The sequence below is a fragment of the Podarcis erhardii genome, assembly GCF_964252035.2.
Source record: "Podarcis erhardii genome assembly, chromosome: 13".
Classification (NCBI taxonomy): Eukaryota; Metazoa; Chordata; class Lepidosauria; order Squamata; family Lacertidae; genus Podarcis; species Podarcis erhardii.
In genome coordinates, this window is record NC_138502.1 from 43120062 (window position 1) to 43136484 (window position 16423).

A 16423-nucleotide genomic window follows, 5' to 3' on the forward strand; every position below is an offset into this window, starting at 1 on the left:
TGAAACCCAGATAGAGGCAAAACTGAGTGATGAGCCCATTACCATGAAGGGAAGACCGAGGCCAAACTGTAGCTCAGGCTTCAGAATGTTCACTCTAGTTTATTTTCACTGCATTTATATGGGGTGTGCAGATATTGTAAGATTTCGGCGAGGTTTCTACCCATCGGAAGCAGCATTTGAACAAGCCAAGCGGCATTCTCAACAGTGAGCTGCTTCGCCTTTCTTAGAGCAGAGGGAGATTTCCAATATAAAAATTGTTGGAAATGTAAGGAGAAGGAGGGGAATTTCCTCCATAAGTGGTGGACGTGTACTAGGGTGAAAACTTATTGGGACATAATTTACAATGAATTAAAAAAGATCTTTAAATATAATTTATTTTAAAAAACAGAGTTATTTTTGCTAGGTCTAATTGGAGATTATTATTATTTTTTAAAAAAAAAAAAAAGATGTGAATCTTTTTATGTATGCCACAATGGCCGCAACGATACTTCTGGCTCAGAAATGGAAATCACAGGAGATTCCAAAATTGGAAGAATGGCGGATTAAGATGGTGGAATACGTTGAGTTAGCAAAGCTGACGGGGAAGATCCAGAATCAGCACGACGAACTGTTTCAAAAGGACTGGAGCAAATTTATATAATATATGAAAGAATATTGTAAACATCTGAAAACGTTTGTAGCTTTGAGTTGAAATGTTTTGTAATGACAATATAAGGAACTGATTTACATTTAACAAGGGAAATATAAAAATAAGAGAGAAGGTAAAAAAGTGGTTATAGAAATGCTAAGATGAAAGTAAATATATTTGGAAGTCAGGAAGAGGGGCGGGAGGAGGTCGATGCTCTGGTAAGAGCGAGGTTTGAGTTTATTGATGGATATTGTGATTACAAAAATTGTAAATGTAATAAAAATTATTTTTAAAAAATGATAAAAAAAAGAGCAGAGGGAGATTTCAGGCTGAGAAGTGAAGAGGTGCGTACCTAACTGCTAGTGTCCTGCAGTTCCTGCTGGCTTTTCCTGTGCCAGCTGAGTGTGGCATCCAGCTGGCAGCTTGCAGGAGAGTGGCACAAGCACTCCTTGGGACACTGGGGGTCTCCAGACTCGATCCACAGAAGATCCCGCAGACAGGGAACAGTTTCTGCAACAGTACCATCTTGCGTGTGATTTACAAGTCTCTGTGTTGCACTGTTTACAAGGCCGGCCCTACTATGAGACATCAGGGCAACCAGAACTGCACACAGTTCCAAATGTAGTCCCACCAGAGCTTTATACAAGGATCCCATGGCCCTGGCAGTTTCCATGGAATCATGGAATTGTAGAGATGGAAGGGACCCCGAGTGTCATCTAGTCCAGCCCCCTGCAAATGCAGGAATCTCAACTAAAGCATCCCTGACAGATGACCATCTACAGTAAAGGTAAAGGGACCCCTGACCGTTAGGTCCAGTCGTGGCCGACTCTGGGGTTGCAGCATTCATCTCACTTTATTGGCTGAGGGAGCTGGCGTACAGCTTCCGAGTCATGTGGCCAGCATGACTAAGCCGCTTCTGGCGAAACAGAGCAGCGCACGGAAACGCCGTTTACGTTCCCGCTGGAGCGGTACCTATTTATCTACTTGCACTTTGACGTGCTTTCGAACTGCTAGGTTGGCAGGAGCAGGGACTGAGCAATGGGAGCTCACCCCGTCACAGGGATTCGAACCACTGACCTTCTGATCGGCAAGCCCTAGGCTCAGTGGTTTAGACCACAGTGCCACCCTGTCCCCTGACGACCCACAACCTCCACTTAAAACCTCCCAGGAATGAGTCCACCACCTCCCGTTCCAATGTTATTACTGTCCAAAGTTTCATTTCCTAATAGTCATGGCAAGGAATTTGCCCTTTTCACAACAGCTGCACATTATGTCAGCATCTCAACTGAGCTCAAGATCTCTGTCCTAATTAGTCACTGCCAGTTCAGACTCATCATGGTATATAGAAAGTTTTTTTTAAAATGCAGCCAAAATGGCTCTTCAACTGCTTTGGGCTACAGCTATCATTGCCTCTGATGGTTGGCCAGGCTGACGGTATCTGGGATATCTGCCACAGGTCTTCATCTCTGGTTTGCATTTCTTTGCAATGGACCACATTTGCCATTTTCTTGCCTGCTTTTTGTTTGGAGAGATCCTTTCGGAGCTCTTTGCAATCTACTTGGGTTCTCACCACAAATAATTCAGGCCCCATCTGCGCAATGCATTTTAAGCAGTATCATACCACTGTTAAAAGAGGGATGTGGGTGGCGCTGTGGGTTAAACCACAGAGCCCAGGGCTTGCCGATCAGAAGGTCAGCGGTTCGAATCCCTGCGACGGGGTGAGCTCCCGTTGCTCGGTCCCTGCTCCTGCCAACCTAGCAGTTTGAAAGCACGTCAAAGTGCAAGTAGATAAATAGGTACCGCTCCGGCGGGAAGGTAAACGGCGCTTCCGTGCGCTGCTCTGGTTCGCCAGAAGCGGCTTAGTCATGCTGGCCATATGACCCGGAAGCTGTACACCGGCTCCCTCGGCCAATAAAGCGAGATGAGCGCCGCAACCCTAGAGTCGGCCACGACTGGACCTAATGGTCAGGGGTCCCTTTACCTTACCACTGTTAAAAAGTCACGGCTTCTTCCCAATGAATCCTGGGAACGGTGCTGATAGTTCCTGGGAAGGCCCCTATTCCCATCACAGAGCTACAGTGTCCAGAGTTCCTTGGGAAAAGGGACTGACTGTTAAACCACTCCAAGACCTGTCGCTCTGTGTGTGGAATTGGGGGGGTCTCCTAATAATGATCAGCACCCTTGATGGACTACAATTCCCAGGGTTCTTTGAGGGACGCCACAACTGTTTAAAGTAGTATACTGCGCAGATGGAGCTCAATTCAGCGCAAACCTAGGACACCTCACTGCTAACCCATAAATCAGGATAATTTATGAATCCTTTTTAAATCACCAGACTATTTAAACTACTGAACATTCAGCCACACAAAGTAATTATACAACCATTAGAAGACACCTGAAGGCAGCCCTGTACAGGGAAGTTTTTAATGTTTTATTATGTTTTTGTAAGCTGGCAACCCAGTCAGATGAGCTAGGTTATGATGAGGATGAGGATGAATGGGAGAGATGGAATGAGGGGATTTTTTTTGGGGGGGGGTGACAGAATAGTGGTCCACTCCCTAGTGAGTCACGGGATTCAAACTGGACTCACTGATCAATTTTTGGGTCCAATCCAAGCACAAAAAGCAAGTTGTGCCGCACAACTGTAGGTGCAAGTTACAAGAATTTGGGGCGGGGGGGGGAGGGAGAGAAAGGATCAAATTAGTAGAATTAGGTGTGATCAGAACAGAAGAAGGCCAATTTATGCAAGGAAGACAAATTATGACCAGCACAATGGATTGAGAGAAACGTGACTATAGTTTACAAGTTGATAAGGGGATTTAGAAAAATAGAAATAGCATAATAGGGTGCTAAGACAGACGCGAAACGGAAGCGCATTTAGGATTAAGACCATTTGAACTCAGGGAGGCTTACTCGCAAGGAGACCAGGTGGTTGCATGTTAATTCTACTTGGGAGTAAACGCCATGGGAGGAGAAGCTGGCGGCATTTTGCGTCAGAAAGGCGCACCCAGCCGCCTCCTTCCAGTCTCCGCCTCGCTTCCTGGAAGCCAAGCCGAGTGGGCGTCCAGGATTGACGGACGGACGGAAGGAGAGAGGGAGGCAGGCAGTCCCCCGCTCCGCTCCGTGCTCCGCGCTCCGGGTTTTCCTTCCCGCCGCCGCCGCCGCCGCTCCGCGCCCGCTTCCAGCTCCGGCTCTTGCGCGCCGCCTCCCCTCTCCAGCTGTTTTACGCATCTGGCCAGCCGCGCCCTCCTCGCCTTCTCTCTCTCGCCCTCGCAGCAGCAGCAGCAGCAGCATCTGCGCGCCCGACGGCTCTCTGCCAGCTCCGAAGCTGCTATGTCCGGGGAAGAGGCGGCCGGGGGCGACGCGGGCGCCCCGCAAAGCGCCACCGCGGCGCCACCGGAGCAGCAGCAGCAAGAAGCCACTCCGGCAGCGCAGCCCGCCGAGGAGGGCAAGGCTGCGGGGGCCCCGTCGGAGGCGGCGGCGGCTGCCGCTGCTCCCGGGCGCCAGTACCGGGCGCTGGTGCTGGGCGGCTTCGGCGGCTACGAGAAAGTGAAGGTGCAGACGCGGCAGCTGCCCGCCGCCGAGCCCAGCCCGGCCGCGGGCCAAGTCAGCGTGGAGGTGCGGGCCTGCGGGCTCAACTTCGCGGATCTGCTGGCCCGGCAGGGGCTGTACGACAGGCTGCCGCCGCTGCCCTTCAGCCCGGGCATGGAGGCGGCCGGCACCGTCTTGGCCGTGGGCGAGGGCGTCTCCAGCCCCAAGGTGGGTGTCGAGGGGGGGAAGCGTCTCCGGTTCGACGGCGGCTGGGCGCGGACTCGGCTTCCTTTCCCCCGCAGTGCAGGGAACGGTGGGCGTGGCGGGGGGGGGAGAGCAGCCCCCCCAGGAGGGCATCTGGAGGCGTGGGCGGGGGGGGGTACGTGGGCGCGCAGCCCCCCTCACCCGTGGGGAACCCGAAGGTTCGAGGGTGGCGCTGGAGAAGGTGCCTAACCTTAGGGAGCTAACGGGAGGGGCTGGGAGGAGAAAGGAACGTGGCGAGGCGAAGGATCCTGCCCTCCAAGTGGTGTGGGGGTGGGGGGTGGGGGGGTCGAGAGATGGGCGCGATCCCCTCCCGCCCCAGGGGTTCTACCTGTCTGGAAAGTGGGCGTGGAGCTGAGACAATGGAAGGGTGGGGTGGGGGTGCGTGGGAGGGGGCGCCCCCTCCACCTTCAGCTGAAGGGGGCGCCCCAGGGAGAAGGGACTCAGGAGCCCCCCCACCCCCACGAGAGGGTGCGATCCGGGACCCACCCAGAAGGGGGAAGATTGGGGAGGTGTGGGCAGGAAGACTGCCTAGGGCAGGGAGTGTCTACGTCTTGGCTGGCTTGGGGTTTTTTTTTGGGGGGGGGCAGGATCACGCCTCCCTCCCGCTTATGCAAGAGGCACGGGGCTTTGTTCCTGAACTCATGGTTTGCCTCGGGCTTGTGGGGTGGGGTCATTCCTTCGCATCTGTCCTAGATGTCCAGAAATGCAATGTGGAAATGGCGTGGCCCCACCTTCTCCCCACGGCCTTGGGATTTGGGGGTGGCGCAGCAGCCACAGAGGGTGGTCCCAGCTGCTGTGCTGCACTCTGCACATGCCTGGAGCACAGCATAGGCTCGGTAGGTTGGGAAGGAGGCTGGAGTTTGTCACGTTCTTCGGAGGGGGACAACCGCACCCTGGTGACTGGGGTTATGGACCCACATACCCCCCTGTGTGTTGTGCAGGGAGCTGCATGTCAGTGGGAAGAGATGCAGAGTTTCTTTTGGTGGCTGCCCCTCCCTTCTCCAGGGTCTCCACAGAGGGTTATTCCGAGAGATTAAGTATTTATTTTCTAAATAACAGCCGCCACCACCCTGCATCTGAGGGGTTAATTTATCCCCTCCCCTCTGTCACCTTAGCTCTTCCCACAGCCACTATTTTGGCAGTGAGCTTTATAACACCGATAAGGCTCATTCGAGAAATATAGCAATACAGTGGTACCTCGGGTTACATACACTTCAGGTTACAGACTCCACTAACCCAGAAATAGTACCTCGGGTTAAGACCTTTGCTTCAGGACGAGAACAGAAATCGTACGCAACACCATCAGGAGGCGCCATTAGCGGTGCTTCAGGTTAAGAACAGTTTCAGGTTAAGAACAGACCTCCGGAACGAATTAAGTACGTAACCAGAGGTACGGCTGTACCTGTTCCTGCTTCTTTTCTGTGTGTTCGTATGGCACACGGTTATAAGGTGTGGCGTGTATTTTAAGTGTACCGGTTATCTCAACCAGTTCATTAATCATGTGACTTAAAAGTGGGCTTGAGGCTGTGAGTGCAACAGAGAAAATAAAGCAAATCTTAACTCACATGGGTTTGCGGGGGGCATGTAGGAGGGCAGAGGCTTTATCCACAACTTCTGCTATACAGTGGTGCCTCGCAAGACGAAATTAATCTGTTCCGTGAGTCTCTTCGTATAGCGGTTTTTTCGTCTTGCGAAGCAAGCCCATTGACAGCTTAGCGGATTAGCGCTATTAGCGGTTTAGCGGCTTTTAGTGGCTTATCAGCTTAGCGGATCAGCTGATAAGCGGCTTAGCTGCTTAGAAAAAGGGGGGGAGGGAAAAAACCCCGCAGGAACCCGCAAGACATTTTCGTCTTGCGAAGCAAGCCCATAGGGAAATTCGTTTTGCGAAGCGCCTCCAAAACGGAAAACCCTTTCGTCTAGCGGGTTTTCCGTCTTGCGAGGCGTTCGTCTTGCGGGGCACCACTGTACCTCAAAGGCATTCCCGGAGACTTGAGGGAGAATTCAGGCGAACCCTGTTAATTAAAAGAACCCTGGAGCTATGAAAAGGGGCCCTATGCACATTTTTTAATTAATTTTTGGCCCTATCCTGCTTCCGTGCCAACCCCCCCACACCTCAAGGTGGCGTAGGTGATTCTCTCTCCCCCCCCATCCCATTCAATCCTCACCACAACCTTGGGATGTCCCAGGATTACCCAATGAGTTTTGTGGGTCTGTGGGGATTTGAACCCATGTCTCCCAGGTCCTAGTCTAACACGCTTATCACTGCGCCACACAGGCATACATCCTGATGGACCTATGTGGAGCTCTGCACCCAAGGGAGAATTATAAGTGGCCCAGGTTCTCCCATTGCGTGGAGGAGCCCAACTTGCAGAGGGCCTGTTCTCCACCTTGCCGAACATCTGTTGTTGTGGGGCGTGGCCTCTGGTTGTGACTTCACTTTCCCTCACCCTTGTCATGGCTGTTGCTATAAACATCCCTTTGGTGCGCAGTGAGCAGTGGCTTACCTGCAAATTCCATTAGCTTCTGTAGCCAGACTCTCCGTGGGCGTGGGCGTAATAATAAAAACATAGCAATTTCAAATATTTTCTGGTATCGATTGCTTTCAAGCTAGTGGCAAAGCACGTTGAAGTTTCCTTCAAGGTTTATTTTTGCAAGGATCAGGCAGGCCTGCTTTCCTTTGCACGCTGTTGCTTGAGAAGAATAGGACTCCTTTGCAAATTCAGAGAGATTGCTTTTAATGGCTGGATTGCCATGGATTTTTTCAGTAAACTTGATGTGCAACCGTTTTCATCATTGCCACTTATTAGTGGTAATTAAGACTCGGGTGTCTTCAGTCTGGTTCTTCAAATTAGCTAATCTTGCGATGAAAAGCCATGCTGGTTTCTGCTTCCTGTCTTGAAAAGTACAGGGTTTGGTCCCTGGGTTTTCACTACAAAAAGCCAGTTCCGAACCTGTTTTACTAGCTGCTTTCCAACAGAACCCCAGAAACAAGATCTGTATTCTGTTGTTCTTTGAAGAGGCTAAGAAGAGGTCAGATGGGAAGGGCCATAGCGCAGAAGGTTGGGATGCAGAAGGTTCTCCGGTCAATCTCTGCCATCTCCAGGTCCGGCCAGGAGACAGCTCTGCCTGAAGAGAACTGCAGAGTTATTGCCAGTCACTTTAGTGGCAACACCGAGCGACGGACTCTGCAGACATCCTTTTTATGCTGCGTTCATAATCATTTGCCCTCGTGATGGTTATACACGATCCCACTCTCGATGCTGTCTTCACCTGCGAAGGATTTGCGGTAGACGTACTGCTTCATCTCCAGTCTTTTCATTTCCTGAAATGTGGTATCTTTTCATGCCGCAAGTGTGCTGTGTGCGTCCCGCAGTCATTGTGCTGTAGTACAAAGCAATAATGCAATAACACATTGTGGGACAAATAATAAAGTGGGAATAATGAAGTGGATGTGCAGACAGTCCAGTATAACTCTGCCACTGTTGCATGAATGACATGATGCAGAATACACCTGCAAAACAAAAACAACAACCTAGAATATGGGCCAAGGGTCTAACTACGGCATGAGGTATCTTCCTACGTAAGATGACCAATTCAACACCACAATTCTAGAGGCAGTGGTGAATTCAGCATGGGATATGAGATTTCCATCATTCTGGTTCAGCAAGACCTGCATATATATATAGATTTGTGAAGTATAATTCCTATAGCATTGGATATATGCCTCAAAAACCTCCAGTTTTGCAACCAGAGCTTTCCGGAGTCAATTACATGCAAGCCTTCATAAATTTGGCCCTATGTTCTGGTTTTATTCCTGTTGAAGAACTATGGCATACTCTGGCCTGGAATTTGAATAGAACTATGGCATACTCACAAGGGACGCGGGTGGCGCTGTGGGTTAAACCACAGAGCCTAGGACTTGCCGATCAGAAGGTTGGCAGTTCCCGTTGCTCGGTCCCTGCTCCTGCCAACCTAGCAGTTCAAAAGCACGTCAAAGTGCAAGTAGATAAATAGGTACCACTCCGGCGGGAAGGTAACCGGCGTTTCCGTGCGCTGCTCTGGTTTGCCAGAAGCGGCTTAGTCATGCTGACCACATGACCCGGAAGCTGTATGCCGGCTCCCTTGGCCAATAAAGCGAGATGAGCACCGCAACCCCAGAGTCGGCCACAACTGGACCTAATGGTCAGGGGTCCCTTTACCCTTTACCTTTATGGCATACTCTGGCCTGGAATTTGAATAGTTGCAATAATATGTAGAGGTCCTAGCCCATGGATTTCTAGGCAGGCTTTGTCCTTACTGAAAGGCCCCAACGGTGCAAAATAAATTGGACCAGAACATTGAAACACCAGTCGGACCAGTTAAGGCGGCCAACCTACTTGAAAGTCACCTTGGCAACCAAGTTCACTGGCTGGGCGCCTATCTTGCAAGCAGAGAGTTGGCTGGTTACTTCAAACTGATTATGGGTAATTCAGCCACCAACCTGCTTCCTTTCTTGCCCTCTGTGAGCCACCGCCCCTCAAGCTTCTTTGTTTGGTCAACTATGTCTTTAGAGGCAGCCCTAGAAAGCATCTTTGGAGGAGACCAGGTGATCTAGCTACCTGGTGACAGTTCCACGGGCCGCATCTTTGCACTAGAAGAAGTGGCCAATGAGCTTGGGGGTGGGGTGGAGAGAATGTCCTGCAGTCTCATTGTGCTGTGCCTCCTTCCCAGCCTGATCCAGCTAGCTTCTCTTCTGACCAGTGATGATTCATAGAGTGGCTTATGGGATTGCTGAGTTAATGGGGAAGGACTGTACCCCACGGGCAGAGCAGAAGGTCACTGGGACAAGCCCCAGAATACCCAGGTGGGTACTGGAGTGAATGGGTGTTAGGGGAAGGGTAATCATACACCTTGGAGTAGATTGTCCACCTTTGGTCCCCGTTATGTACTGAAGTTCTCACCCTGGGCCAGCAGGGGGATACTGTAGATAGTTTTCACTCAGGTCCACATACGCAAATAAGGAATTGAAAGTGACGTTCAGTGATTGGATAGTTACAGAAAGTTGTTACTGTTGCCTTGTAGTGGAGCTCTATATAAGCAGGCTGGCTGAACCCTTCAGTTCTGTTCTTGGCATGTTAATAAACAAGAGCTGTTTGAAGAATTGCTGTGTCGTCTGATATGTTCACCCACAACTTAACAGTCCCCATCCTGCACTTGGCTTCCAACTGTGGCTCCTAGAAGCTGTCAGCATGTGACAGCAGCCACACCCTGGGATTCAAGCCCTGGGTGAGTTAGGGACTTCCCCTGCATGTGAAGACAGGCTCCGGAGGATTGAATGGCTGAGACCAATTGTGGGTCCAATGGTCAAGAAGGAAGTTTCTGCACCTGCCGTAGAGGGAAGTGAGGGGTAGGTGGGGCTCGTCAACCTGTGAAGGTAGCCCATCTCTGAGAAAGAAACCCGATACAGTGGTACCTTGGTTTATGAACTTAATCGTTCCGGAAGTCCGTTCTTAAACCAAGGCATGCCTTCCCATAGCAGCGGGGGGCTCAATTTACAAATGGAACACACTCAACGGGAAGTGAAACATGTTCTTCTTCCAAGGCAAAGTTCACAAACCAGAACACCTACTTCTGGGTTTGCAGCATTCTTAATCCAAGTTGTTCATAAACTAAGCTGTTCTTAAATCAAGGTACCACTGTATATTGCCAGGTCAAAAATCTCTGGCGCCGTTCAGTTCAAGCCGTGCTCTCTGTGCATTGTGTCACTCGTGGAAGAGGGAGCAAATTAGGGGAAAAGTTTTGCTCAAGTACGTGAGGCTTCCAAAAGGGCTTTGAGTCTATCGGTTTTGCTTGGGGGGCGGGTTTCCCCAACTGCCCCCTGCCCTGTGTCCAATTTCTGATGGGAGTTACGGTTGTTGCCAGGTACTCAGGCAGCAACACACAGTTTGTCAGTCTAGTGCGCTTGTCTGCTCCTGTAATGGGATGCAGATTTGATGTTCCAGCTGCCTAATAAGGCTTAGTGGGGGTATTGTGGTTTTGTGTGTGCGCGTGCCAGAGATGGGCTGTTATGGGCATTGGGGAATCTTGCCTCCGCCATTCCCACAAGAGACAACAGCTGGCTTTTTTGCTACCTAAATGGGCCTCGTGCTGGGAAAACGCAGACAGGCAGCAGCTCCTAGACAACGTCCCCTGGTGTTCTCTAATTATTTCTGCCTCTTTACCTGTGAGTTGGGTGCGAGGGGAATAGAGCATCTCCATTATCCTTAAGGAGGAGCAGAAGATTCAGTGGGGGGTGGGGGGGCACAGCTGTCTCTGCCCTGCCTGCTCCTTGCAAGACTTCTAAACCTTCAACTGCAAGCCTTAAAAAAAAAAGAGAAAAAAAGAAATAATTTTCAGTGTTAGTAGAATTAAAATATATACAGTGGTACCTCAGGTTAAGTACTTAATTCGTTCCGGAGGTCCGTTCTTAACCTGAAACTGTTCTTAACCTGAAGCACCACTTTAGCTAATGGGGCCTCCTGCTGCTGCCACACCGGAGCACCATTTCTGTTCTCATCCTGAAGCAAAGTTCTTAACCTGAAGCACTATTTCTGGGTTAGCAGAGTCTGTAACCTGAAGTGTATGTAAACCGAGGTTCCACTGTAATACAAACATTGCGGCACCAGCCCTTTCCTTACAAGTACAATGGTACCTCAGGTTAAGTACTTAATTCGTTCTGGAGGTCCATTCTTAACCTGAAACTGTTCTTAACCTGAAGCACCACTTTAGCTAATGGGGCCTCCTGCTGCTGCCAGCCACCGGAGCACGATTTCTGTTCTCATCCTGAAGCAAAGTTCTTAACCTGAAGCACTATTTCTGGGTTAGCGGAGTCTGTAACCTGAAGCGTATGTAACCTGAAGTGTATGTAACCCAAGGTACCACTGTAATACAAACATTGCGGCACCAGCCCTTTTTCTTACAAGTAAGCAGCTGTAACAGAGAAGGAAATGCCAAAGGGCTGATTGCCACTAGCTGCTGATTCTGTAGGTTCACCCTATCTGTATTCAAATACAGTCATAAAAGAGGAAGAATAAAATTGCGAGATAATGAAATAATCCTCCTAGGCCTCTACTGATCTCTGTGCTAGCTCATGTAGCCTCAAACCCTTACAAAGCAGAAAACAAATAAGGCACTGTAAGCAGTGATTCAGACGTTCCAGAGAAATAGTCTTCTTCTGGTGAAATTTTGCCCCCAGGTCTCTTAAGAGGTTGCTCCCAATGGGGACAGGTTAGTGGTCAGAGGCACCCGGTATCATAACTGCCAGGGGGCTGGGAGATCATCACTCGGTGCTGTTCTCTGAAATTGATCCTGGAAGATAGGGCTGCAACCAGTGCCTTCAGTACCCAACTCATAGAACTGGTTCACGGGAGGCCATCGTCAATGGTCTCAAAAGCCACTGAGAGATTACCGTATTTTTCGCTCTATAACACGCACCTGACCATAACACGCACATCGTTTTTAGAGGAGGAAAACAAGGGAAAAAACATTCTGAATGAAACAGTGGATGTATCATTTTTGTGCTTCATGCTGTGGCCACAGACATGTGATCTGATGGTGAATTTGGGGTGACCCAATGCAAAAATCCTGAGAATCCCTGTGCATCCGTGGTTTGTAACCACGTTTTTGCACCATTGCAGCCCCAGGCAACTGTGGGTGCGTGATTTTGGGGGGGAAGGTTGTAGCTGTGGACATGCTGATGGTGAATTTGGGGTGAATTTGGGGTGACCTAATGCAAAGATCCTGAGGATCCATGTGGATCCATGCTTTTTAACCACATTTTAAGTGGGGAGGGAAGGAAAAACACAGAACGGACAAGGAGCACGAGAGGGGTGTGCAGAGAAGCAGCTAGCTAAGAATGCAGGAGAGGGGTATAACGGGAGGGAGGAAAGGAAGGCAAAAGTTTTCCCTCACCTACCCACCCGAGCCAGCCAGCTCGCGCGCGCGCGCTCTCTCTCTCTCTCTCTCTCCCTCCTGCATGTTTTCAGCAGCACGGAGCACAGAGACGACACTCTGCTTTCCCCTCTGCTTGCCTGGAGGGGAGGGGCTTTCCCTGCTCTTTGTTCCGTTTGAACAAACACAGCAAGGAAACAGAGATGGGTGGGCAGTAAGACCCTGAGGCAGAATGCAGGAAAGCAGCCGCTTCCTCTTTTCAGGTTTCCCTTCTCCGAGACGCGCGATTTGATTTTTTTTGCCTCCCCTCGCGCCATTTGGCTCCAGGGACCACACATTCGCTCAATAACACGCACAGACATTTCCCCTTCCTTTTTAGGAGAAAAAATCTGCGTGTTATAGAAGGAAAAATATGGTAGGTAAAAGCCACAGGGTCACACTCCCCTTGACTCCCCTCTCAGGGCAGCCAAGGTTGGATTCAGTCCCATATCCTTGTCTGAACCCCAATTGGAATAAGTCGAGATAATAGGCTTCATCCAAGCGTATGTGCAACTGTTGCTGTGTAGGCCCACTCATTTTGCTTTTGGTGCATGCCCTCAGGAGACGGGACATGTTCATCTGTCGCTTTCAGAGTGGTCGAGAGTAAGTGTGGGCCGCCAGGTTGGATTCCCTGGGAACCTTGCGTAATCAAGGAAACATTGACAATTTCCTTTCCCCTTGAGTTAGAGGCCTCACCATGTTTTTATGTGTGTTCTTTCTTTACATTGCCTGTAGTTTCAGCTTCTGTTTCAAACTACAGGTAGGTAGCCGTGTTGGTCTGCCATAGTCAAAACAAAAATAAAAATAAAAAATAAAATTAAAAATTAAAAATTCCTTCCAGTAGTACCTTAGAGAGCAACTAAGTTTGTTCTTGGTATGAGCTTTCGTGTGCATGCACACTTCTTCAGATACACTGAAACAGAAGTCACCAGACCCTTCTATATAGTGAGAGGGTGGGGAGGGGTATTTACTCAGAAGGGTGGTGGGAATGGGTTGATAGGTGTGGTAAACCTGTTGACAACTCTTAACGACTGCAATTGGTCTTACAGGAAAAAGCAAGGGGTGAGAGGGCTAAAAATAGCTTTATCATGTATAATGAGATAAGAATCCAATGTCTCTATTCAGACCAGGTCTCTCCATGGTTCTAAGTTTGGTAATAAGTTGCAATTCAGCCACTTCTCTTTCCACTCTGTTTCTGAAATTCTTTTGTAATATGACATCTACTTTGAGATCTTGTGATGGCAGGAATCACAAGACAGAGAAACCAGTAGAATACTTCAATCTCCCAGGGCATTCTATACAAGATTAATAAAAAGAAAGAAAGAAAAAGAAATGGTATGGGCGCTAAAATAAGGTTACCAAATTTGTTTCAATGAATCCAGGGACACACTTCAAATTCGATGGATTTTGTATGGAGCCTGATTTGTAAATCTGGGGACTGTCCCCGGGAAACGGGGATGTCTGGTAAAACCAGTGGCAAAACCCCCCACAAGCGACGAAAGCTTAAAAACACATGGATACAAATAAAGTCCGGATCTTGCAAATCCTGCCCCACTCAAAGAGGCCAGGCTGATGAGTTGGTTCTTGGACAATAGCCCTGTAACTGATACCTGTCAACTTGGGGATAGCTCTGTCTGTGGTCATGAAGTGCGTTCAGTCTGTGTTGATTTTGGCACTGCTCTGTGGATGAGGAATGTAACATCCATCACAATGGTTTGTTGTCCTTTGGGATTGTCATCCTTCACCTATCTTATGTTGCTCCTCCCCTGAATATCTTGTTTATTCACGCACTGATCTTCCTTCCTGGCTGCAGCAAGAGAAGTCCCTTTATAGCATGTGGCAGCTGCTAGCCATCTTTCCCGCCCCCACCCCAAAACCCGCCTGCTTCCCTTGGCTATTTTAAATTAATTACTAATACACAAGGCAATAGCTGGACCTGAGGAAGAGCAGGGAATTAGGTCAATGCATTCCAGCTAATGCCAGAAGAAGTGCATGCTACGTATTACATAATAATAATAATAATAAATTTATTATTTATACCCCACCCATCTGGCTGAGTTTCCCCAGCCACTCTGGGCTGCTCCCAATTGAGTGTTAAAAACAATACAGCATTAAATAAAACAAGCATAAATTAAATTGAAATAAGCACAAAGCCATGAGGTAATACTTGATATTCTCCTTTGGGGCAGCCATTTTTGTTTTCCTGCATTTTATTAGAGAGACAGCTTTGGCAGACGCCATCCTCAAATTCTCCTAGAAAGAACTTTAACTCAGAAACGCCGTCGTGCTTTCTTATGTGAAGCACATCTTCCTGATTTCTGACTTTGGTTATTGGAAAACTGTAGAGATGAGGTCATTGTCACCAAGAGAAACTTGGCTGAGCAGGTCCAGGGCCCTGGCTGAGGCAGGCGTTCCTTCTAACGTAAAAGGAGAGGGTGCCCTGGAGGCCTTTGCAGTGGTCCTTATGATTTGCGCTGAGATGCTCTTGCTAGGTTGGAAGCTGGCCCAAGTGGTCTGTCATTGAACCATGACTGGTCTAATGACTCCATGGCTCCATTGGAGGCACGCTCAGGCATCCTGCTTGCATGTTCAGTGGTGTCCAAACTTTTTTCAAAGAGGGCCAGATTTGATGAAATGAAGGGCTGACCAAAGTTTTTGAGCTTTTTTCCGGATTGAAGTTGTTAAGGTGGATTTTTAGGATTTTACCCCAGGAAATAAACTGCCACAGGGGCTGGATTCAACTGACCGACGGGCCGGATTAGGCCCCCGAAACGGACTTTGGACATACCTGATATAGATCCTACAATAAGCTCAGCCCCTGCCTCACTATTCCCTTTGAGTAGTTGGAGAGTGAAGTCTAAAGTGGGCAATCTCTTCCCCCCCCTGCGTATTTCTGGGATGAGACAGAACCCTGCAAAACCAGGAGAAGCCATAGTTTAGTGGTAGAGGATTTGCAGAAGGTTCAAGATAGAGCAGCTGGGAATGTCCTCTGTGTGAAACCCTGGAGAGCCGTCATTGTTTCCCAATCTTGGGTCTCCAGCTGTTGTTGGACTACAACTCCCATCATCCCTTGCGAGCAGTGGTCAAGGATTGTGGGAACTGTTGTCCGAAAACAACTGGAGACCAGGATTGGGAAACACTGGACTAGACAGTAGTGAGCTTGATGGACTGGCGGTCTGATTCTGCCTGTGGCAGCTTCCTGCATCCCTTAATTGGGATCCTAAATTGTGAGGAGAAGGGAAACCTGCTTTTACCTTCCAAGTTCTGGAGGACCTCGGAGATAGTGATGTGGAGGGAGTGAATTATTCCTATTTTTTAAATTAAATTAGTTTGCTGCCCTTCATCCCTAGATCTCCAGGCGGTTCACAAAACCTAACAATACATCCAGGATTTGCGGGTGACCTTTGAGGCTTTTCCAAATAGTTCTCTTCTTACTAATGTTGCCTCTTTGAAGCTCCTTAAGCACTTGTTTGATGCTGAATATGAAATCCTGTTAACTGTTTGTCTTGGACCAGTATGTAAAAAAGCAGTTCATTAAGGTTTCCCCCCCCCCCCACACACTGTTCCTGCAAACAGGCTGCTTGTGAGCGGCCCATTGCAGAGGCCAACGAGCTGCCAAAATGTCTGCATCAGCTTTGTTGCAGCAGTTGAAAGCATGTGTTGTTAGCTGATACTTCGTTGCCTATCAAAATCTCCAAGACAACTTTCCAGAACTGGCTGGGGCTGATGGGAACTGTAGTTCTGGACTGTGCTGCTATAGGAAGGGAAGTTCATTATACAATAGTACCTCTGCTTACGTAACCCTCTGGTTACGCAAACTTTGGGTTACGTAGGCGGCAAACCTGGAAGTATTTTACTGGGTTTTGCCGCATGTGCAGAAGCTGTCCTCTGGTTGCGAAAACCTTGGGATCTGGCCGGACCTCCGGAACGGATCCCGTCTGCAACTGGAAGTACCTCTGTACACCTTTAGGCGTCGGGCAAAATGTTCCTATATAAGCAGGCCTTTGGCTGAGTTACATGAAATGCCCATTTAAAATGTGTTGCCAGGAGCGC

General features: G+C 49.1%; 1 protein-coding gene across 1 annotated transcript in view; it reads left to right on the top strand.

Moving 5' to 3' along the window:
* The first annotated feature begins 3583 nt into the window (after nt 1-3583).
* VAT1 (vesicle amine transport 1) overlaps nt 3584-16423 on the top strand; it is a 35736-nt gene continuing 22896 nt past the window's right edge. Inside the window, exon 1 of the mRNA XM_081837935.1 lies at nt 3584-4387. Coding sequence (XP_081694061.1) covers nt 3593-4387 — 795 coding nt within the window. The 5' untranslated portion in view covers nt 3584-3592. The remainder of the gene's footprint in view (nt 4388-16423) is intronic.